The sequence below is a fragment of the Xiphophorus maculatus genome, chromosome 15 (assembly GCF_002775205.1).
Source record: "Xiphophorus maculatus strain JP 163 A chromosome 15, X_maculatus-5.0-male, whole genome shotgun sequence".
NCBI classification, from domain to species: domain Eukaryota; kingdom Metazoa; phylum Chordata; class Actinopteri; order Cyprinodontiformes; family Poeciliidae; genus Xiphophorus; species Xiphophorus maculatus.
In genome coordinates, this window is record NC_036457.1 from 18,643,920 (window position 1) to 18,667,077 (window position 23,158).

The 23,158-nt window shown below is 41.9% G+C and overlaps 1 protein-coding gene across 16 annotated transcripts in view; it reads left to right on the plus strand.

Moving 5' to 3' along the window:
- Positions 1-23,158, plus strand: part of LOC102225484 (neurexin-3b) — a 391,379-nt gene that overhangs the window by 351,563 nt on the left and 16,658 nt on the right. For all 16 annotated transcript variants that reach the window (XR_002754044.1, XR_002754045.1, XM_023348134.1 and 13 more), the window contains one exon: positions 22,266-22,344. Coding sequence is in view for 14 of the 16 variants with exons in the window: in XM_023348134.1 (XP_023203902.1) it covers positions 22,266-22,344 (79 nt within the window). In the remaining 2 variants the exon portion in view is untranslated. The remainder of the gene's footprint in view (positions 1-22,265; positions 22,345-23,158) is intronic.

The following is a 23,158-nucleotide window of genomic DNA, read 5'->3' on the forward strand; positions in this document are numbered from 1 at the left end:
CCAAGAAAGCAATCACGCCCAGCAGTCCTTTGACACCCGGAGCACAAATTGAACCCTTCATTGTCTATATTAAAGCAATAACTCTCCCTCATGAGTGAGACGTGGCTGTTGTGGAGGGGAGGTTTGGCTGTTGTGGATGACAGACCACTGTTATCTCCTTCTGCACCTCAGCATCAGATTGTCTCCTGCGCAGTCATGATGACCCTCCATGTCAGTGCTGACACTTCTACCTCTCTGTGCAAAATGCCAGGCCGAAGTGAAGATAGAAAGATGTGCGACAGAAACAAAGCAATCCATTTCCTTCCCCTCCATGAGTCAGCGATGATGACTTAGCCGAGATACATTACCGTCTCTGGCAGTAACAGCAAGGTCACATCATAAAGAAAAAGGCTTGTGTCGTCTCAGGCAAATATTAATATCAAGGGAAGTCAATAAAGTTCTTCCTCGGAAAGACCTTTTTGACAATGCGCTCGACTTTTCAAGGTGAAACGAGCAAATACCTCTCTCGTCGATATCCGTAATGCCGCCATTAGACGCCAGACAATGCTTCTTGGTAACTCAACAATAACAATGTAGTTGCCTGCCCTCTCCAACTTTCCATTGTATTTTTGTATTCCTTCTGAGAACACACCTTGGTCATTCTTCTTCCACCAGCCACCATGACAGGCCCGACTTTGATTCACGTTGCCGCGTCGCAGTATTTCATTTGCCAAGGCCTTTAATTTTACAGTTCCCCAGCCGGCTGTCAGACACCGTGGCGCGAGCGGTAAGGAGAGGACCTGTACCCGTTTGGCAGATTTCCCCCACCCCTCTGGGTAGTATAGGGGAGTTTAGGGAGTTGAGCTATCATTAGTGATGTACTGCGGTGCTGGAAAGAGCTATAGGCCCCTGTCGCGGTACTGGACTCGAGCACATGAGCAGCTGTTTCCAAAGCCGGGATGCCTAGGTGGACTAAAATGTGTGTGCGTGTGCATATGTGACCGAGGTGTGTTCACAGATGTCTATTTTAGGTCCACTGAACCGACTCTACCTGTTTTGCCGTTCCGAGACGAGAAGCTGCTCGTCCCCTGACATCTCTGCTTCAACAGGACGAGAGGCAGGGGTGTGAAGTGGAGAGACCAATCTCACGCTTAATTAATGATGGCTCCGTGGGGAGGGACATGCACCGACATGACAAACACCTTTCATTTTCTTTTTATTTTCTCTTACTACCGCCGACGAATTTGGTAGTTTTGTGGGACACATGGGTCATTACCAGGAAAAAAAGCACCACTTTAACATTTTCAACAAGTTTTTATTGACTTTGTGCAGAGAATTGGCGTTTTTTTTTTTTTTTGTTTGTTTTGTGTTTTTTTTTGTGGTTTTTAACTGGCCTGGTTATTTTCACACAAACTTGTTGACTTTTGTTTTGAAGGAAGTATCTCGGCGTAGATTTTTTGAACCAAGTACATTTTTAAACTGAACTTTTCCATCATTTTCTAATATTCATAATTTCACACTTGGAGCTTAATGTTTCAGCAACTCCTTGTCGTATATTTGTTGCTATGGAATTTTGGGGGGGAAAAAATGCATATTTTCTCCTTAATCTTGCCTACAAATAAACAAAAGAAATCTCCCTTTCAGTCAATTTAGATGTGCCTGCATTCAGTTTGTTTATCAGCTGCGCAGCTACAGGAGCGATTTTATATGGTTTTTACTATGTCCCCTTTGTTTCTTCTTGACTAAATAATCTGAGACCTGACACTGAATATGTCAGCGAGTTACTTTTCCTTCTAAGTGTTTGCCGGCTGCTTTGTTGTCAAGATCTCAGTGTCTTCTGAAGATTCATCTTTCTGTGCTTTATCCATTTAGAATTGAGAACATTTTCTTTGATCATGTTCTGTAAACAAGGGTGACAAATGCAGTTTAAGCTCCCTACAGGCATTCGTTTTGTACCGTGTATTGTTTAGTTCTGATTATGCCTGCCCACACTGCTACTTTTTGACATTTGCGGTGTATACTTAAAACTTTTCTGTACATGAATCTATTCTATTACCTTGTTTTGTAGCATTTCACTGAACTAGCAAGACAAGAAAATTATGTTTACTTAAGGATTAATCCTACCAGCTAACTAGCTAGCAAGCTAACAAGTTAGCAAACTAGAGAAAGGAAAGAAAAAGAAAGAAAGACAGAAAAGGTTTAGCTCTGTTAGCTTTACAAAATGAAGCAGTTCTAGTTGTCTTGAAGGGCTTTTTAGAAAATTTACATAAATGGTATGTAAAACAAATTCAAAAGTGTGACTCTAAGGGGAGCAGCTAACTGTTTCAAGAGACGATTTCGTTACATTAGCAATGTAGCTTTAAAAACCACTAATCTTATTTCAACAAGTCTGACACTGCTGGGAGACAGAAAGATGTGCGATTTCCAGACTTTTAAAGCTTATCATTCACATGTCAAAAGGGCTACTAGACTACTAGCGTTTACAAAAGCTAAATATGCTGCCGATAACCAACATAACGCTAATGTGATACTGCTCTCACCTGACATTTTCACATGATGACGTGAATTTTTCTTTTCATGTAGGACTTTTTGTTTAAAAAAAAGGATACAATAAGAGAAGAAATAGATTCTCCCTTTTCACTCCAGTTAATGACTGATACAAATTTCTCTTCAAGAGATGCTCGTCACTTGTAACCTTGAATGCTTAAAAGTTTCCATAATAAAAGTACAAAACACACTTAAAAAAAATAACAACAAAGTGATAAACTACAGCAGGTATTTCTTTTCAAGTGGCTCTAAAGGCTCTCTAGATAAACTGATTTTAGAGTGAATGCACTGAAGCACTTTTCCTTTATTTTAACACTGGCTGATTTGACGTGGATAGTCAAACTGGGAATATTCATTTATTCTGGGCACTGCATCATGGGAGATCAGCGTCTCCTGTCCGCAATTAACTCGCTGCGCTCACGTGAGATGTTTGGGAACAATTAGAACGGGAGGGCTGCAATCTAGAGTACCGTGGGGGGAAAGTGGCGAGGGAGAGACACCGCAAAGTGATTTGCATGTTTGCCATTTTAAAGAAATTGCTCGCGTCCATCATCTTCAGCTGGTTTCCTTTTGCTCAGGAGATGGAGAATGAGAAGCAAATTGTTTGTTGTATAATTGGGATTTTATCGTACTTTTTTGCTCAGGCTTGGATACATTTTCAATGATAATTTTTGTTGAATCAGTAAGGATTAGTCTATTTCTCAGTTCTATTTCAGTATGTCTATGGTGTTTTTATCACTAAAGAAAGCCTGAAAAGAATATATATATAGATATATCTATCTATATACACACACACACACACACATATATATATATATATATATATATATATATATATATATATATATATATATATATATATATATATATATATATATATATATATATATATATCCATTTGGTATTTAAAAACTTTTGCTTCTCTTGACACATTTTATTTGGAAGAAACAAGAGCAAAAATCGTAATAAACCAAACTTAGAGTTAATGTGTTTTCTCTAGATTTTAAACCACACAAATACATACATGATTGTGAAAATTACACCTGGTTTTCAAGAGAAAAAATGTTGTGAATTGGTATTTTGACCCGTGAAAACACAGAGATCCCCACAGAGCAACGTGGTGGTGGTAGCATCATACTGGTCTTTGGCTGGGATTGAGAACCAGGTCATTTCTGATGGATCTAAGGAGTCTGAGAAACCTGGAAGCAAACCTGTTGGATGGTGAAAAACTTTGACATTTAATGTACACCCAAAGTAATAGTGGTTTAGGACAAACCATGTTCTTGTTATAGAATCAAAGTTGAGATTTTAGTCTAAGCGAGAATCAGTGGCAAATCATAGAGATTGGTTTTCACAGACGCTAGCCAAACGATTTGACTGAGGTATTTTGCGAAGAAAAATGGGAACGAATGTACATTTTAAGAGCCACTGGGTTAGCAGTGAAAAGGGGTTCTACAAAGTAATGACTCAGCTGGGCTAAATATACTGTATATGCCTGACAAAATTTCAGAACTGCTTTAGAAGAAGAAAATGGAAAATTCTGGGTCATTTCTTTTCTTATTTTCACTTGTGCCAATCTGTTACATAATATCCAGATAAAACGCACTGAGGTTTGTAGCTGAACCGTTACAAACTGTGGAAAAGGGAAAAGGGTATGAAAACTTTTGTAAAACTTTTGTAAAGTCACTGTGGAGAGTGACTTAATAGTCTATAAAAGGTCAAATTTCAAAGTTATGCAGCATTTTTATAACAACTGGAGGCAACACAGTTACTTGATTGTGCAATAAAATGGCACTATGTGCCTGGAAAAAACATCCCGCCGCCCCTTTAAGTATTACATCCTTTAGCTTTCGTTAAGCTTGAATGTAGCCTCATCATTAGGATACATGATGACCACTTATTTATTCTTCACCTTAGTGAGGGTTGCATCATGCTGCGCCTCCAAATGTATGGGAATATTTGATGTGGTCCTAATCAAACGGGGAGATATCGCTTCCTATTTTTGGTCACCTTTTCTGCACTGTTGTGCTCAGCTTCCCTCACAACCACACAACTAATTGCAGAAAGGTCAAACAAGAGAGCAGGTATTCCTAGAGAACTTATCTTCAACCATTCTATTTTTTTTGGTTGCCCCTGCCAGACACCTCTGCTTCCAGGGAGTTGTTGAAGATAAATGCTGTTGGTGGGCCGGTTGCTCAGTGTGTCCAATTAAGAGACAGCAGAGTGATGGTGAACCTTCTGGTGTGAGTGTGGCTCATTAAATGGGCTACACACGCCGTGCACACCCCCACACACACACACACCGAGAGTGTCCTCGAGGATCTCCTAATCTCTCCAACATACAGCTGAGTTATCATAAACGAGGCACGTTTGTGCAAACGCATATCAAATAACAGTCAGCTCGGTTGCAGTCACATCTCCTCATGCTCCTGTCACAATATTCCACCTTTTCATTGTCAAACCCCCCTCACTACCTCCACCAGCACCAACATGACATGTTCATTCCAGGAGTTTCTCGATAGTCTTGCCTTTGCTCTCGTCGGTTTGTATTCACAACCACGTTTGTAATTCCCTTTATGAATTTTTCATGCCACTCGGCGTGCAACAGAATATGTACATAGAGCTGTTTCCATTAGAATTCTCTGTGTGAGAGTGTTTGTAGAGGTTTGCAATTTCATGTCAGTACATCATGTGTTTGCGGGGATGTGTGTGTGTGTGTGTGTATTCGGGGCAGTTTGTCTCTGGGTGTGTTAGATCGCTCCGGGGTTTTTAGACAACGGGGGTTTGTGTAATGGATGTACCCTAACACACACCCGACTTACCCACCCACCCTTACATCCTCGCCTCACAGCACAGCTTATCTATATCCTCGAGGAAAGAAGATGGTGTGTGTGTTTGTGTGTAAGTGTGTAAACCTGTCATGTCAGCCGGCGCAGCAGGGGCATTTCCACAGACGTGCATCACTTGCAAACACATAGTGTGTGGCTGGGTTCTGAGGTGACCACGTCAACGCGCAGTGCAGAGGTTCACCTCCAGAGATGGTCTGACTGGTTACCAAACAATATCTCTGTCCAACTACAAACCCAGAAGAACCTGACACTTCTGGTTTAAAAAAAATCATCATGGTGAACTGGGTTTTTTTTATTATTATTATTTCTTCTATAAATAAATTTTTAATGTGGCGGATGACTTGAAAGTCACACCATGTCAACGCAAACCAAAGCAAAATAGTCTATAAAGTATGCATAAGAAATTCACAAAAAGCAAATGACACGTCATATTGTCAAAAGTATTTCTTAATCTCTCTTTACATTCGTATGAGTCTTGTAAGGGGCTGTCATCAAACTGTTTCCACAAAATAAAGAACATTAAATTGTCCAAAATATCTGATGTTGAAGTATTAAGAGTCGATTCACACCGGACCTGTTTGCTTCGCGTTAATCAAACTCTAGTTCGTTTGCCTTGTTTAAATGCATATGTGAACATCAAGTGGACTGGAAACTGCTCCAAAAGCTGCAAGAGCACTATAGTGTGTGGCATTCTGGGTAAATGCAACCAAAACAAACATGTAAACCTTTGATTTCTCTTGTGTCTTTTGCCAAAGAAGCTGGTGGGTCTTTGCCAAAGACATAAGAGAAATCCTCCAACTGCCAACATCTGACTCCGCTCCATTTTTGCTTACATTTAGCAAAGAAGGGAGTTTGGACCCCATGGGATGTTTGGAAGTTGAGCTCAGTGTCTTCAGAAGTTTTTATGTTGTTTCCTTGATGGGTTCTTGGTGCAGCGCCAACACAGGTTTTCCAAAAGAGTTTGGATCGTTTGACACAGTGCGTTGTGTAAACGAACCAACTGAAGAAATGTTACATAAATCAAACTGAGTCTACTAGATTATAGTTCCTTTAGTTAGAACCAAGGGGCCTAACTCAAGTCCTGAAAAACAGCTCTACACTTTGGAGAATTTCTCAACTTCTGTAGATCTAAGTGTTACAATTCTTTGCGCTAAACTTGGCCATGTACTTTAAGGCATGGATGAAACTACTTGGAACCTCGTTCCATGAAGCTCATGGTGGCTTGAGTTAATCTGGACCCCAGAGATTGTTTCTTTGGAAGTGTGTAGCTACTGCCTTTGCAGAAAGTTGCAGAACTTCTCACACTCTACATATCCGCTGGCTCCCCTCTGTGTTCGAAAGAACGACAACCGACCGATGCAGACAAGCGTTTTCTCCACACATGAGACGTCTTGAACATGCATGAAGACTTTCCTACTAACTATTCAACACACCTCCGTAGCCATCTTCAATACTTAGTTCCTGTGCCGTTATTACAAATAACTTCATTACTGAACTGATTTGCTGGGATCTCTTTGTATTTATGGATTACTCGCACCATATCAACACATGGTGTGAATTTCATGTCAACAGCGCCGTTCAAAATACATTTTACAGAGGATATAACATTGGCATGCCATTACTTAGAAGATCCACTGAGCATATTTGCAATCAGAATGTTTCAGATTTCTTCTAATTAATCATAAACTTAGGAGTAAAAACATCTCTGATGCTATTCAAAGCTTCACAGGTCCCATTTTGTCTCTTCTTCTCACACTACAGATGTCATCCCCCCCCACCAGCCCGCCTTCCCCACCAGACTCCAGCCTGTAGACTTTACACGGTTAATCAAAGTGGAACATTTGGTATTGCATTCTGTGCCAAGCCGTTTTAAAGAGTTGTGAGGTTGCTGCGAGATCCCGTACACTCATGGTGTTTAATTAACTTTTTTTTTCTTTTTCTGCACAACGATTCTGGGAACAAAACTATTACAAAAGTTTAAGTGCTGCTGCCAGCAGTTTTTTTTTTTTTAATTTCCACTTGACACTTTGTAAGTTTGTTTATGTAAGACTGAGAGAGCTTCAGATTTCTTGTTTGTCCGGAGCAAAGACCTGTTCAGTTGAAGCGGCCCGTTCTGCAGTGACCTGCAAAGTATTCAGACCCTTTGAACTGTTTCTCATTTTCTCATATTAAAACCAAAACCTTTGGCTTATTGTTTCGAGGATTGTATCTGATATACCAAATAAAAGGTAGAGCATAGTTGTAAAAGAGAAAAATCATATGCTTAGTTTGTAATCTGACAAAAGGGTAATTAGATTTGCTATTTTGCAGGAAAAGAAGACAGAAGTACTTCCTTTTTAAAGTTTGCTTTGCGTTTATAGAAAAAGATTCCCTGGTCAGATAAGATGAGAGCTGAATTTTTTGCCCTTCATAAAAAACTGTAGAAAGTGGGCAGTTCTAAAATATGGATAATATCGATACCATTTCACTAGTGAATCAGTACTAGAGTGGTAAGATCAGATCTTAGGTTTCAGACTCCCTCTTGAAAACATATTTTATTTTTGTATTGTAGCTTCTCAACAAAAATGTTTTGTCAGAAATTATTATTTTTTGCAATTTTTAAATTTTTGAAAAAAAACTGCAGGCACATTTTTCTTGTTGTTTTTCTATTGTTTATGTTCCTAAGTTGATTGTTGGCATTTTCTGGTCCTGAATTAGACCAAAAAGCTTGGGATGTTTGGCAAAGTATAAAAACCAAAACAAACCAAATCCTGACTTGTGTGAGCCTAATATCCAGAACCAGCAACAACATAACTAAAGCATTTAATTAGATATCATGCACAGCATCACCTGCTCCACAGATTGTTGCTTCTGTTTCATTGCTTGACTATTTTTTTCTTGGCAAGGCCCCATAATGTTTCTGTCTGCAGAGAGTTGCTACCAACTCCATACCAACTTGTTGCTTGTAATAGTGAGCAGTTGAAAAGATGTGTGTTTGTGTGTTCAAGCATGTAGGGGATGCAATGCTCGCCACATTTTAAGTCGTCTCTCCGCCGGTTAGTGTTTATGCTCCAACTTTCAAATTCTAAAAAGAGACAAAATCGAATGTTTAATTTGGCCGGCGCTCGTTAGGAACCGCAGCCAATCGGTTCTCCTTCTTAATATTAATATGCAACACGTGCTGCTGTCGGCATCAGCAGCGCCCACATTGATTTTTGCATTACAACTAGAAGTCATAATAGCGTTTGATTATCACAGATACAAAAGTTTAGTGAAAAGGATCGAACGGCGAGAGGAATGCGTGTTCCACGAGGAGAAAAAGCCTCGTCCGGTTTTACACACATTTCCAACAGGAAGCCAGCAGTCCTCCCAACTGAACCTGCTGAATCTACACATTGACTGATTTACAATTAGTGACATGGAAATGAAAGAAAAAAGGGAAAAAAATATGAATCTATGAAATACCTTGGAGTGGTGTGGTTGGTAACATTGTGTCACAATTGCCAAAAGTCTGTTTGACGGGAAATGGCAAGAAGGAGACTAATAAAGTTTCCTTCTTAGTCTCAGGAGCATAATCCCACTTTATCTACTTAAACAAATATGTCAACATGTGACATGTTCATTTTAAAATCTAAATGAATAAAATAGATATCACTTTTACAAAATGTGGGAACTGCTTTGATGTAAATGTAAATTTAATTCAGTTAAATTGTAATTTAAGTTAATTGCTAAATTTAGTTATCAAAATTATATTTTCACTCCACACAGTCTTTTTAATGATTTCTTTGAAAGGTTTAGACATTGAATGTCTGCCGCCACAGCCCCGTGTCCCACTAATGTGAACATTTAAAGTTAAATTACTAGGTTCAGCTAAAACTGAGGCTTTTGTCTTTCAAATTTCTGAACTACTCCTGTAAAATGAAGTTTCAAACTCATTAGTGATTCACTTTCTGAATTTGTGTGCTTGTTGCTGATGCAAATTGGTTCACCAGAAGGTAACTGGAGCACAGAATGAAAGCAACATTTAAAAACGTGACGATAATTAAGCTGTTTGCCGAGAAAATTCAAAACGAGCGAATTCCTGGAGGAAACCAAACATGTTTTTACTTCTGTAGAAAATGTTTGCGGTGGACAACAGTGAAGACAATACATAGTGCTAAACATAAAAGAAAAAGCACATGAAGCAGTAAATGACAAGTAAATCTACAGCTTATTTAGTCTGTAGCTGGTCCCCTCCGCCATCACTGATGTGCCTACAGAGACTCGCGGCGCGCTTCGTCAGCGGAAATTAAAAGTACAAATCATCGACGTGAGCCGAAGTCGTGTGGAATTTGAACTTTTTCCATAAATCCGAGCCGGATTCTGCCGATTTGCTGGCTCTGGCCCTCTAAAATACGCAGAGCCTCCGTTTCATAACACGCATCTCAAGAGAACAGCTCCCACCAATTCACAACGAAAACACAGATGTTCAAAAGAGATCCGTGATGCAGCACGAACCCGCCTGGAATAAACAAGTCCAATAAATCACAGCGCGTAAATGTGTAGAAGAGCTACAGTTAATCTTTGTTTTTTTTGGGAGGATTTCCATCCAGAATGTTTGCAGGTGCGTTGCTGTAAACGACGTCTCTGCACAGCGATCCCTGGTGATCACATTAAAAGTGAACGGAGCCCAGAATGAACGACTGGGATTAATTGTCAGGGATTGTGATAACCTCTCTGCTTAGACGCTCATCGGCTGCCCCGCTAAGTGTCAGCATGGGTTCTGGGACATAACGAGATTCCACGCTCATGTGACAGATGCTCTCCGCCGCGTTTAGAAAATCCATTATCGAATAGCGAAGACGTTCAAAAAGGCAGATCAATCAGAAAGGAAAACGGATTCCTAAAATGTACAAGAAAAAAAACAAAACAGGCACATGCGGAGCTTGAGATGTTTTTTTTCTCTTGGACTATTTTGTTTTCTGTCACGTTACAACTGAAAATGTCAGAGTAACTCGTGATTTTGAGACCAAAATTAAAAAAACAAAAGTGGATAATTGTTTTTTGAGTATGTACAAAAAATGCATACAGCAAAAAAAATTGTTTTACATATTCAAAGGGGAGGGTAGAAGCATAAAGTTATGAATATTCCCACTACTTATCCAACTACATAATCTTACATTTATCACACACAATCATATAACAATTAAACCCATAATTAATAGTTAACATTTGAATATATATAGTAAGTAATTTAATCTTAATTACAGTGAATGAACAATCACTTCAAAACCAGGTAATCCTGTTTGAAAGTTTGCTGGAGGCTACAAAAAACATCTTTGCAAAAAAGAATGGGCAAATATAGTTCCAATAAAATATGGCTTTACGAAATATTAGCTGTGAAACAATTAATCAAATTAACCGTGATAAATCGGTTGTCGAAATGATCGCCAACTACTTTACTAATCGATTAATCGTTAACTGGGCTATTCAGACTCAAAAAGTCCCATTTCCTGAAAACCCCCCAACATATTCAAAGCATTCAAAGCAGTAATTAGGCCAAAATTGTACAAAAACATATACATTTTGCATTTAGCATAAAAAAAACATCTTTTTAAATATTTTTTTATGCAAAACTCCTCAGATGGCATAGTTTTAGCTTCACCAGTTCAGATTTACTAAAGGAAAGCTATGTTGTTCTTTTTCATGCAATATTTTAAAAAGTGCTTTAATTAGTTATTTATTTGTATCTTTTAATGTATTTCCAAAATTTTATAAAAACAGGCATAAGGGGTTAAGTGGAAAATCTGTAGTATGGGCACTTTTTTATCCACTTAATCGATTAATCGTCAGAATCAATTAATGAAATAGTCATTAGGTGCAACAATGCAAAGTATTCACTCAAGGATACTGTTTAGAAATGCGCAATATGCAGAGTTTATTTCTAAAAACGAATTCATAATTGTGTCCTTTTTCTGTTGGTCCGTCGCACAAACTAGCTTGACCTGGTGACTTGCGTCCAGACGTGGATACCTTTTCAAAACTGGTGTGGCCACACCGCAAGAACAAGCATACTTTGTTGCTACCTGCTAACCCTGCCACTTCTTTAAGTTGAGAGGAATGTTAAATTTTCTCAGGCACAGCATCCGTCCCCTCTTCCTCCCTCGCCCACGTTTTGCTCTCATCTTCTGCCCCGGTCACAGCACTTAGCAAACCTTAACATCCAATCCGCACGAGTCCCTCTCCTCCTCTTTGAAGACAGAACTACAAAACGGTAACACAATCCATAATCCCAATTTCACCTGAGGACGGCCTCACACGGAGGAGAAGACGTTCCCTCTCATGTTCCAATGCCTGTTCACGTGTTTGTGGATGTACACGGCGCGTTGTACGGCTCGCACCGGGCCTTCCTTGATGACCTTGTACGCAGTGGCATGGGGGTGATTAAGGCTCAGGGCCAAAGACCATTTCCTTTTCCGTCGGAAGATGAATGACCCTGCTTGGAAGTGGCTGGCTGTGGCCTGAGGGCAATTAGACGTCGCTGTGAAGCACTGGCCCTCGCTGCTCCGTGTACAAAGGTGGGTCCTTGAGAAACAGAGAAATGCTCTGTACATAACCCATTCTGCTGAAACCAACCTGCTGATGGCTGGACAAATTAAATGCATTTTCATTTTCTTTTCCTCCCCCCCCAGCTGTTCCCCCTCCACTCACCCACTCCATAAACCTGAGTAGAAAAAAAGAAATGTGCTGACTACAGGGGGCTGCTAAGGAAAGGCCCACCATGGTTGCTCATTCCAAATATCAATACTTGATCTTGGGAGTCGTTTAGCATATGGTTTTGGCACAACAAGTTGGTGCGGGAGCTCATTTTGTCGTAATTTATTCACTAAATCGAGGGTCCGCGGGGCTCCCAGCCTTTGCACGCAGGTTCTTTTGTTCGCTTGCCTCTTCAGGCAGGGTTGCTACTAATAAAAAATTACACCTCATGATAACACATTTGATTATAATCACTGCTATGGGTTATTTTTACCATGCGTCTGTGCTGTTGTTCCATTTTTTTCCCCATTTCCAGATAAAGTATCTTATCTGTCACAGAGCGAGAACAAGAGCAAAAAGAGTAGTGGCAGCCCATTGATAGGGATATGGCCTGGTGCCATTGATTCCCCTTGTAATACAAGCCTCTCCCTTGTCGGCTTGTCAAAGCTCAGATCGGACATGATAACACGCGCATAGCAAAGCCGTCAATAGAAGGGCTAAGCTTTCGCCGCTGAGATGATTGTCCTATTTTGGTGTTGGGGCCGGCGAAGAGAGGCGATACGGACGGGAGAGATAACGAGAAGTAAAGGATAAGAGACCTCACATCTCTGTCACTTTATTTATTTATTTTTTAATGTTCAGCTCGAACAAAAGGGTTCTGCTTGAAAATGTGCACTGTAAAAATGGATTTCAGGGGAGGTTACGTTTTATTTGAACTTTAAACCATAGTTTTAAAGGTGTTTGTGAATGCAAAGAAACAGTTAAATTCCAACAATAACAAACCCTACTTCAACTTTTTGAATAAAACTGAACTAAAGGTTTTAGTCAACCAATTAGCGTCACTGATTGTGTGCAGTGTCTAGCAGAGAACTGTAAAGCTAACAATATTTATAAATGCGTTATGGATGAATTTGCAAAGTAAAAATTAAGAGCTGTTAAGACTTGAGAAAGATGCTGTGTTGGAGCAAGAACTGAAATGTAATTAGATATCAAGCTAGATTAGCGATAGCGCTAATGCTAGTTCAGAGATTACCAGAAAATTTGACAATTTAGCGACTTTCTCAATGACTGAAGTGAGGAAAAAAAGCCGCTGAAGTTAAAAATATTTCAACCTGAGAACAGAGCTGTGACATCTGTCCAATCAGAATCATGCTAACCAAATCCATATTTGTGTTTTTTGAACTGGTCACAGTCTGCGAGCTAATCACAACTTTTAAATGATAAATGGACCGAACTTATATAGCGCTTTTCCAGTCATTTTCACCACTCAAAGCGCTTTACACTAGAGTCACATTCACCCAGTCGCACTCACAAACACACACACATTTGTACACTGATATGCAGATTGGTATTCAATTTGGGGTTAAGTGCCTTGCCCAGAGGCACATCGACATGTGGCAGGAGGAAGCTGGAATCGAACCTACAACCTTCCGATCGCAAGACGACTACTCTACCAAAGAGCCACAGTCGCCCAGAAACCTTTAGTTTAGGTTTCTTTTCTAGAAACCTAAACTTCTTACTGATTTTGATTTGTGAGTCACGTGACAAGCTGCCTTACTAATTATTGATACTCAGCTGCTAAAGAAGCCTAAATACTGCTGGCAGAAAATAATCTTCATAATTAGGAATATTACACATTTAGTAACATGTATCCCCAAAATTGCTTGGAATGTTTAAAAAAAAGTTTTTATATATACAACAGTTGGTTTATTGGTGACTTATAGCTGTTATATTTGCATATTTTTCAGTGAAAATGATTGATTAAAACCAACCCAAATAAAACGTCTGCAAATTTTGACATTAGTTTTATTGCTTTGATTCTAACAGTTGTTTTGACTTACGAACATTAATCTGCTTTCCTATTCACTTCCTCCCCTTGGCGTCACCTCGGGCTGCGGGACGGCGTGTTGGGGAAATTGGATTTGTTTGGGTTTGTTCCCATCAGTGAAAACAGAATCCGCTCCGGGCCTCCAGCACCCCGGCGTTGTAAATAAACCAAACCGGGTTTGATAGCGAGGCTGTAATGTGGATCTATTACGGTTGCAGGCTTTGCTACTGAACGTTTCCCCCTCCAGCCTCCTGAACCCCGTGGGGCATAAAAACACATGAAGGTCATTTGTTATGATAAGGCCGCCGTACGTCTCTGTGACTCAGTGTGGTTCGCTGGAGCATGTGCGGCCCGGAGTCTCTCGGAGACGCGGCTCCGTTCTCACTCGCATTTCATGTCGTGTTTGTAACTGGGGGTGGAGGGAGGGCAGCGCGGCGGCCGAGTTTCAGCCTCTACGCTGCTCCCACTGACCCAGAGGAGGGGAGGAATATAGCTTTGATGTGGCCGATCAAATCATTGTCACGCTCAGCGGAATATTCAGCCGCAGATGAAGCAGCTGCTCTTGTCGCTGTCCGTGCGTTTGATGAGGATTGTTCCAACTTGAAACGTTTCTTGTCTAATTGGAGCGACCCCGGCGACTCGGCTGTCAAGTGCTACGCTAGCTTAGGAATAGCCGCGGTCATTAGCTCACACCGCGTTACTTTTCTCGTGAGTCTTTTTGTTGCCAGATACGCGCTGATACGTCTCCATTCTGTCTTTGGCCCGCGGGCAGAAACCAAACAGTCTGATATGTGGTTTGAATGCGGCGGTTTACTCCTCAGTGGCTTTCTGAGCAGGTGCTGCAGTCGCCGCACATGGCAGCCGCCGGATTTCTTCTCCAGTACCGATTTATTAATAGGCAGCGCCTTCACGAGAAGATGGTGCCGATGCACTTTTTGTTTCCGCAGACCTAGTTTTAGACACACCACCTCGGCGTGGAAGACAAAGGGATGAACATAATTAGATTCACAGGTCTCCTGTTTTAACACCCCCACCAAGCTGTGTGTGTGATCTGAAGGGAACTCTTTAAACCTGTGAAAAGTGCGACTTCTCTGGGGTTTTATTTGCGTTTGGAAGGAATTCATCAGACACCTGCTCCGTTTTCCTGCTTGACGGAGCAGAGTGTGGCAGCGCTGCTCCAGCTGATACTAATACGGGGAGATTTTTTTCTCTCCTAATGTGCCGAAATGAAAGCGTAAGTCTGTTTTTTGCAGCTTCTCTGCTTGCTTAGAGTGCTCTTCCTGTCCATTTCCGGGAAACGATTCCCCCTTGATGTGATTCTGGAGTAACGATGACTGACAGCCCTCTGGCAAAACTAGCACATTAGCAGCGAGGCAGCTACAGCGGTAGGCCTCCATCAGTGTCCAGACCAAAATGTTTCCAGGCGCGGTATGTGCTTAAAGTATGGGTTTTTTTTCCCGTTTGTTTCTAAGCGGCTAAAAGAGAGAAAATGGTACGTTTCAAAGTGATCTGCACACAAAAGACACTTTCATAGAAGACAAATCTAATGCAGTGATGTTTTAAGAACAAACTTCTTCTGTATGCTAGCTAAAGACAGGTGAGCAGATCGATAACTGTGCTACAACATGAAATAAGAGATGTGGTTGTATTGAATTTGATAAATATGGTAACCTTCAGTGAACGTCAGTGTAGTTTTATGGCATTAGTGCCAAAAATGAGTGAAAACTCCCGTTTTTAGGGTTTTGAAAATGTCTTCCTGCCCCATCTTGTCACTTGTCACCAAAGCGTGACTCAAGTGCCAAAAAACCCCGGATGTGTGATTGAAAGGATCTTATCTCCTCAAGCGGAGATGATAAGACTTCTGCACTGTACTTACTGTCTTTATTTCCTCACTTTATTTATCTACTCCTCTATTTACACAATAAAAAGCAGATTAACACAACTTTATATCGTAAATCCTCATTTGCTTTTCCCTGCGCTGTATGTATTGAGCTACAGAAGCCCAATTTAACCCATCAAGAAAATAATTCTAGCCCGTGTCGGGCTTAGGCCGTCTTCCCACCAACTCTGAACATGCAGAGTGTGATGCTGCCACCATCATGTTTCCTGTTAGATTTCTGCTGCACGAAGCACTTTGTAACGTCAGTCAAAATCTTTGACTTAATCCAGACCACAGTAGCGACGTAGCTTTCAGCTGGTTAGCTAGCAGAGGCAGACCGTTTATAGCTCAGGTTGATTCCCAGTAGTCGGCGAAGAACTCATGACTAAACAGCTTCAGCAGAGTCAAAAGCACTCCTGCACCAATGCCGATTCCCCTTTTTGACTGAGTCAGGCCCATCACTTGTGAAGTGAAAGCTGTGGCTTTTTAAGGAGGCTGTCCGTCTCCATCGATCGCCGGCGTGATCCTGTTGGTTGTTGTGCTGAAGTGGTCAGAGGTAAATGCTGTTTTAATGAAGTCCACCTATTGATCTGTCTTTGCTGTTTGTGGAATTTGAGTCGACTGGAAGCTGGGTAAACAAGATAATCAGACATTATGCACGTACTGTTGTTCTTTTTTTTTTTTTGTCCTCTGTTGTAGTCATCATGTATAATTTGCTTGAAGTAGAGCAAACTTGCGTGTGAAAGGAAATCCTGCCAAACAGACTCTTGAAAATGATGATTGTGAAATTTGCAGGGAATAATTGCATTAAAAAAAAAAAAGAAGCAAACATATTGCTGCCAAAACGCACACCACGCCGTGCTAAGGAGATTTAGACAGAGAATTGGATTTCCCCAGCTGTGAAATCAGTTTTTGTGGTCCCGTTGGCCAACCGCATCATCATGCTACACCGCTGCACATTCGGGATCTGCGGTTTTTTTTCTTCAGTTTTTGTCCCCCCATTAGATGCCTTTTTTTGCACATTTGCAGCATTAAGCGTCTTGGGTCAGCATTAGCCACACGGGTCACTTTAACGGACCTGCCTTTGCTCACAGACGGAGAATCGGCACCGAAAGCCCTTTTCATACGGACCGCTTCAATCCGGACACGCGAGATGCATCTCGTGTTGGTAAGAAAAAAAATTTAATTAATGGAGCGTGCACACGGTGGATCTCCAAATGTCAAACATCACACTTCAAGGGCTCTCTTCAATTTCTCTGAGTGGACTCAGAGTCATCCAGATGAGAGGATCTCTTGCTTTGAGTTAGCGGAAGGCTTCAGACTGTGTCTCTCTCTGCCATTTATGTGCAACCTCCACCATGCGGTAATGCGTTTTCAGCTGCAGGAAGCAGCTTTGGCTTCTAGCAACAAGTCACGAGAGCGAAGATTATAAAATGTGTGACAAGGCCTGGCTCGAAGCTAAGCAGTTACACTGATCTGCCTGCCAGACATCTTCTTAAACGCAGTCCAAGCTCGATCTCTTCTGACGCTAATGTGACTAAGCCCTTCTGTAGTCATACAACCGATCACATGACAGCACCTCGCAAACGTGTTTATACTGCTTGAACTTTTCCAGATTTTGTCATGTTACAAGCACAAATCTATGTGTGTCTTATTGGGATTTTATGGGCTAGAAATGTTTTTTCGGTGTTCCCCATCCACCCGGTAGGAGTCTATAATGTGTGGCATCCATTTCTATTCTGTTCCCCTGAGTCGGTGTTTGGTACAGCTGACTTCTGCCTCAATCAGAGCAGTTGAAGAATCCATCACTGGATCCCAGTATACAATTTAAAATGACCACAAATTTGTGTAAAACCTAAATCGTGAAATAAAAAGTGTGACATTTCAAAAACCTGAATTACACGATGATAGTTCAAATGCCTAAGTTGCTTAAAAGTTGAATAGAGTTTCTACGTTGAAGTGTGCAGAAGTTGTAAGCTGTCAAACGAGCACGAGGGTTTTACAGATTTTGGCAAAATTTTTAAGGTTTTTCACTAATTTCAACAGGGCAGAAATTTTAAATATGTTAAAATATGTCTCTACCAGCTTTGTAAGTGGTAGGGGTTGAACGACTACATATTTTTTAAGGTCGACTACATCATGATAATAGTCGAGTCGATGTCGACTAGTCGCGGTGACGTCATAGTGACGTAAGCGCAAAAACCCTTCACAACTACTTGGAGGCTTTATTAGCTATTTTCACGGCAAATATTGACACCCCCCCCCCACACACACACACACACACACACACACTCTCCCCTTCTCCTGCTTTTACTAAGTCTATTATGGAGATTCTTCGTGAGCAGCGGGGAAAAGTGTGTTGCACAAAGTCGGGTCTGACTTTTTTTTTCTAAACACTGGCTGATGCTGATGATCTCTGGATAGTTACTATAGGAGTCAAATTATCACACTGACTACATGGAGCTTTTGGAACATCACAAGCCGAACTTGTTATGAACGGATCCCGTTTGGTTACAGCTGAATTCAACGAAACCACCTGCTTCTCCTCCGCCCGATGCGCGGCAGGAAGCTCTGCTGACTCAGCAGATTGAACGATTTAAGATATTTTCTAGTCAACGTCAACATGATAAAAGTCGAGTCGATGTCGAGTTGACTAGTCGTTGTGACGTCATAGCAACGCAAGACGCAAAGCTTTGGAGTAACGTAGAGGCTTTATTACCCGTTTTCACGGAAAAATACGGCATTTATACAGAACAGCAACAAGTGAAACAACAAAACATCGGGATAGTTTATGATAAATAATAAGTTGCTGGGAAACCAACATTCAAAAGGAAACGCACATCTTTTAGATGGCATGTAAAAACAATAAAAAGAGGTGGCACGGGGGCGGGGGGGTAAATAAAGTTCACTCGCTGTCAATATTCTCTTCGCTAAGAGTTCGCTAAGAGCACATTGTCATACAAGGACCCAGTAATTTCTACCTGTTTGACAAGATGCGGGTTTTGTCCTCGATCTGTTTTGAAGACGCCATTTTATAGCCAGTGTTCTGTCAGATCTGCTGTCAGAGTGTCATACACTTCTGACAGCTGATCTGATGACACTTCTAAGCACGAAGTGTCATTCTTAGCCCGAACTCACGGCTATATATATGTCAGACAAGTATACACTGTCATTACCAACTACAGGCTTTTATTTAATCAGCAGCTGTCATTACCACAGATCTTTATTTAATCAGCAACATAACATCATAATGTATTAGTTAGATCGTCGTGACAAAGACACTCGCGAGCCGGCTAAGTGACATCCTTAGCGGGAAGGGGGCGAGTTTTAGACGGCTTGTGTTTTGTAGTGGACTGCAGCTGCAACTCCATCTCCTTTTAAAAACACTGTAAAACCACAATTATGCATCCATCTACATATCATTTAAACTAATGTATTAACTTATTTTTCTTCTGTCTTGTGACGTATACTGTGCTGTCAGATCAGCACAGGCTGTCACCACCGGCAATCACATGACTGCGACTAGTCGACATGAAATGTAAAAACTCGCGAGACGTCCTAGAGTCGACTAGTCGACTAGTCGACTAATTGGTTCAACCCCTAGTAAGTGGTATGTAGAGCTGTATCAAAGCACACTTTGAGCTGAACTGTTGCTGAAAATGTGTTATATAAATAAAATTACTTTATCTTACCTTACATTCATACATTGACCCATTCAAATGATTTTTTACAGTGTGCCCTATGTGTTCCAGTAGAGTACATGACCATTGATTTGAAATAGCTATACACTCACATGGTCAAGTAAAAAAAACCTCACACCACTCAGGCAGGAGGCCTTTTCCATCCTATGTAATTCTGCTTGATTCTAATCTCTCTTCACAGGCAGTCTGTTATTTCTCCCATTCACTTGGATTCCCTCAGGGAGAATTTCTACTGGGTCAATCGGCACACAGAAGGAGAAGTTGTTAACGATGGCGTTGATTTTTCTGAGCTGATTTATAATTGTAGTCTGCCTGTAGTTTTAGCATTGGCAGCGGAGGAAGTGAACAAATCCATTCAGTCAGTGTCGGCCACATTTCCTCTTCCTGAATTGACATTAACAGCCAGTTCAGCCTGGGACTTTCCTCTTTGCATCGGAGGACGGTTGTTTACAGCGCAGTTTATTTCCTGTAAGTTTCACGACATCAAAGTGGCGCATTATATATATCAGGGAGAAATAAAGTAAAGTTTAAAAATCTAAGAGTCCACATCTCCAGGAAGCAATTGTTTTCCCAATAGCCAAAGCTCCAGACCCTCTGGACGAAGCAAAACGTAGAACAAGGAACTGGTTTCTACCAATCTAATGCGCTGGACAAGGAGGCCTTTATTTCCCCTGTTTTAGCACCTGCCCCCCAAAATGTAGAGAAGTTGGGGTGCTGTGGTGGTGCTGGATAAGCACAACCAACATATGGAGGCTTTAGTCCTCGAGGCGGCGGTCGCAGGTTCGAATCCCGGCCTGGCGACCTTTACCACATGTCTTCCCTTTCTCTCATTACCCTCTTTCCTGTCAATTCACTATCAAATAAAGGCCACTAGAGCCAATAAAACCTTTAAAAAAATTTAGAGTAGCATTCATTGATTTATGAAAATCCCAATAAATTGTGTTTGCTGTTGTACACTGACAAATTGTGGGAAAGTTACATGGCGGTGAATATGTTTTCCAAAGCTTGTATGCTATGAATTCACAACATTGATCCTTTCTGCAAGCAGAAATCTCTGATCACCTGGTGCTGCACACCCCGCCTCTGTTTTCAAGACTAGCTTTAGCATTTGTTTTTTAGTTTTTTTAATACAGAGACACAGAGCTAACGAAATGCAGCGCAGCCGACAGTGTGAAAATGTCTCCTGAGCTGAGATGCCATCAGCTTCAGCTGAACGGACAACAGAGCATCAGTGTTCTTCGCTCTGTGTCATTCTCTCTTCTTTTCTTCTTCTGTCTTGCGCTGAGATGGTCTCGGGCTAGAAACGCTGGAGCAGACTTTGAAGTGGCTCAGGCGTTTCATCTCCCTCCGCGTGCGCCTGCCTCCCACATCTGCTGCCATCACAATAACAAGCAGTGGCTCGTTTTCGCCAATGAGCGAGACTTTTTACGCCCCTAATGTGGCTTCAATAAATAACGCCATGTTGACGGAGGGGCCCGTATTTTACAGCAGTTTACTTCCTCTCCTCTTGCTTCGTTTTGCGGACAGAGTGCAGTATGTAACGCGGCGTATCATGAACGCCGACGTGCATAAGCACATTTACAAACCCACTGCTACAGACAAATAGCCCAGCCCCATCATGTGTAATCTCAGCGCGCATTAGGAGTATTCTTTGAAAAATCGTCTTTTTTTTCTCTTCCCCCAACGCGCGGCACGAGGCCCGGCTTTCTATCGGGCCTGTTGACTACGGCGGAACAAGCACGGGGGCGCGTTTCATTAGTCTGTCAAACTCAATGATATTTAGAGCCCCACTCCCCTGGCCAGCGCTGGAAAACTCAATCAGCACTCTGATTTCATAACCCGGCTCGGTGACAGGGCTTATTTTATCGCCCCGCTGATTCATTCTAATAAATGCCGTCTGCCCAGCGCGCCGCCGCTGAAATACAGCCACTCCTTCCTCCTTCTGTCCTCCATGGGTCGACCCAAAAAAAAAAGAAAAGAGGAGAGGAGGGTGTGAAGTGGGAATAAATCAGAAATGTGGGAACTGGAGGGTGTAGATAATCCATCGCTGGGCCAGGTGTAGCCAGTAAGTTTGCCCACTAACCCTCCCGTCCCCCCTCGTTCCCTCACACACACACACACCACTACACCCCCACCACTCCTTCCTGCACCCCTGCAGCACAAATCAGCGGCTGGGGAAGCTGTTGATCTGTGCGGGCTCACTGGGTCCATTGATTGTGGACGACGGAGGAGGAGAGGGGCGATAAATAATCGGAGGCAGAGTGTGGAGGGTGAAGGAAAACAATTATCTGTGGAGGTGGAAAGCACATAAAGTGAAGAATGATAAACACTGTGAAATATGATTGACTCCCAGTGATATATTGGAGCTGAAGGACGGGCAGGGAGGTCTGTGAGCGTCGAGATATCCTTGGGAGGGAGCGGCTGCTCCAGGTCCAACCGCATCCTGCTGCACGCGTTTCAGAAACTCTAGAAGAGTTTTGTTTTGAGGGTTTTTTTAGAAACAGTTGCTTGGTTTGCAAATTATTTTGCAGGTACAACTCAAGGAATTGATCCCAATTTGTGCAATTTTACTTTCAACGCATCTACTTTCAGAATTCAGTTAGCAATATAAACCTGTCAAAGATCTAAATAAAATCCATAAATATGTTTTTACTCGCCTTACTAGTTTGCTATGTTTGCTCTAACTGAATTGTGTTGAGATCCTGATCCCAACGGGACGAACCGGTTTAAATAACCGAACCAACAAATCGGGTTTCGTTTCCCCGCAGACGACGGACGACATCGTCTCGTCAGCCGAGTGCTCCAGCGACGACGAGGACCTGGAGGAGTGCGACTCGGGACATGCAGGTGGGATGAGTGTGTCGAGTTGTGCTTGCTCTGAGATCTGGTCTATTTCCTCCTGTGATTTCTTTGATTTGCCACCGAGGAGCTCCTCCTCTCAGCATCATGCCCTCCCCCTCCACCCCCCCATGGGAGCTTCAAGTGTAACTTTGAAACAAACAAACAAAAAAAATAGCAGCCCCCCCACCAACACCCACAGTCCCACCCACCACAGTGAAAAAAAAGAAAAAAAAAAAACATTTATGCGGGGACTTCTCCGCAGTTTTCAGAACTGTTCTTTGGAGATGCGTAAACGTAACCCCCCCTCCCCCCCAGCCACGAACCTTTTAACGGTGAACATCATCAGGGAACTCTGAAACAAGTTACACTGAGCTATGGGGGCCACTGGTCGCAGACATGACGCAGCGTTGATGCTAATTTTGTCTTCTCAGCACCGATTGAGAGCAAAACTTTACTGAACAAAGTGCGAAATTAGCATCAAGCCGCATGTCGCCTTGCATTGATGCTTCAAAATGTATCTGTCCCCCCCCCGTACATGGTTGAAACCCCCCCTTGCTGTGCGTGTGTTGCCTTTCTCTCCCGACAGAGGATACATTTTGAGATTCTTTCGAGAACAAAGATGCTTTCAGCCTTTTAGATACTGTGATATGTAGCAGACTAACTGCAACAGAGCCTCTTCCTTCCTCCACTCCCTCTCTCCCTCCTCCTCCTTCTTCTTCTTCTTTCTCTTGTTTGTACCTCTGTTTCCTCGTCGGAGGCTTGCCTTACCTGAGACATTCTGATAGAGAACAGATATCCTCGAATTTCTGTGGGCACCGTC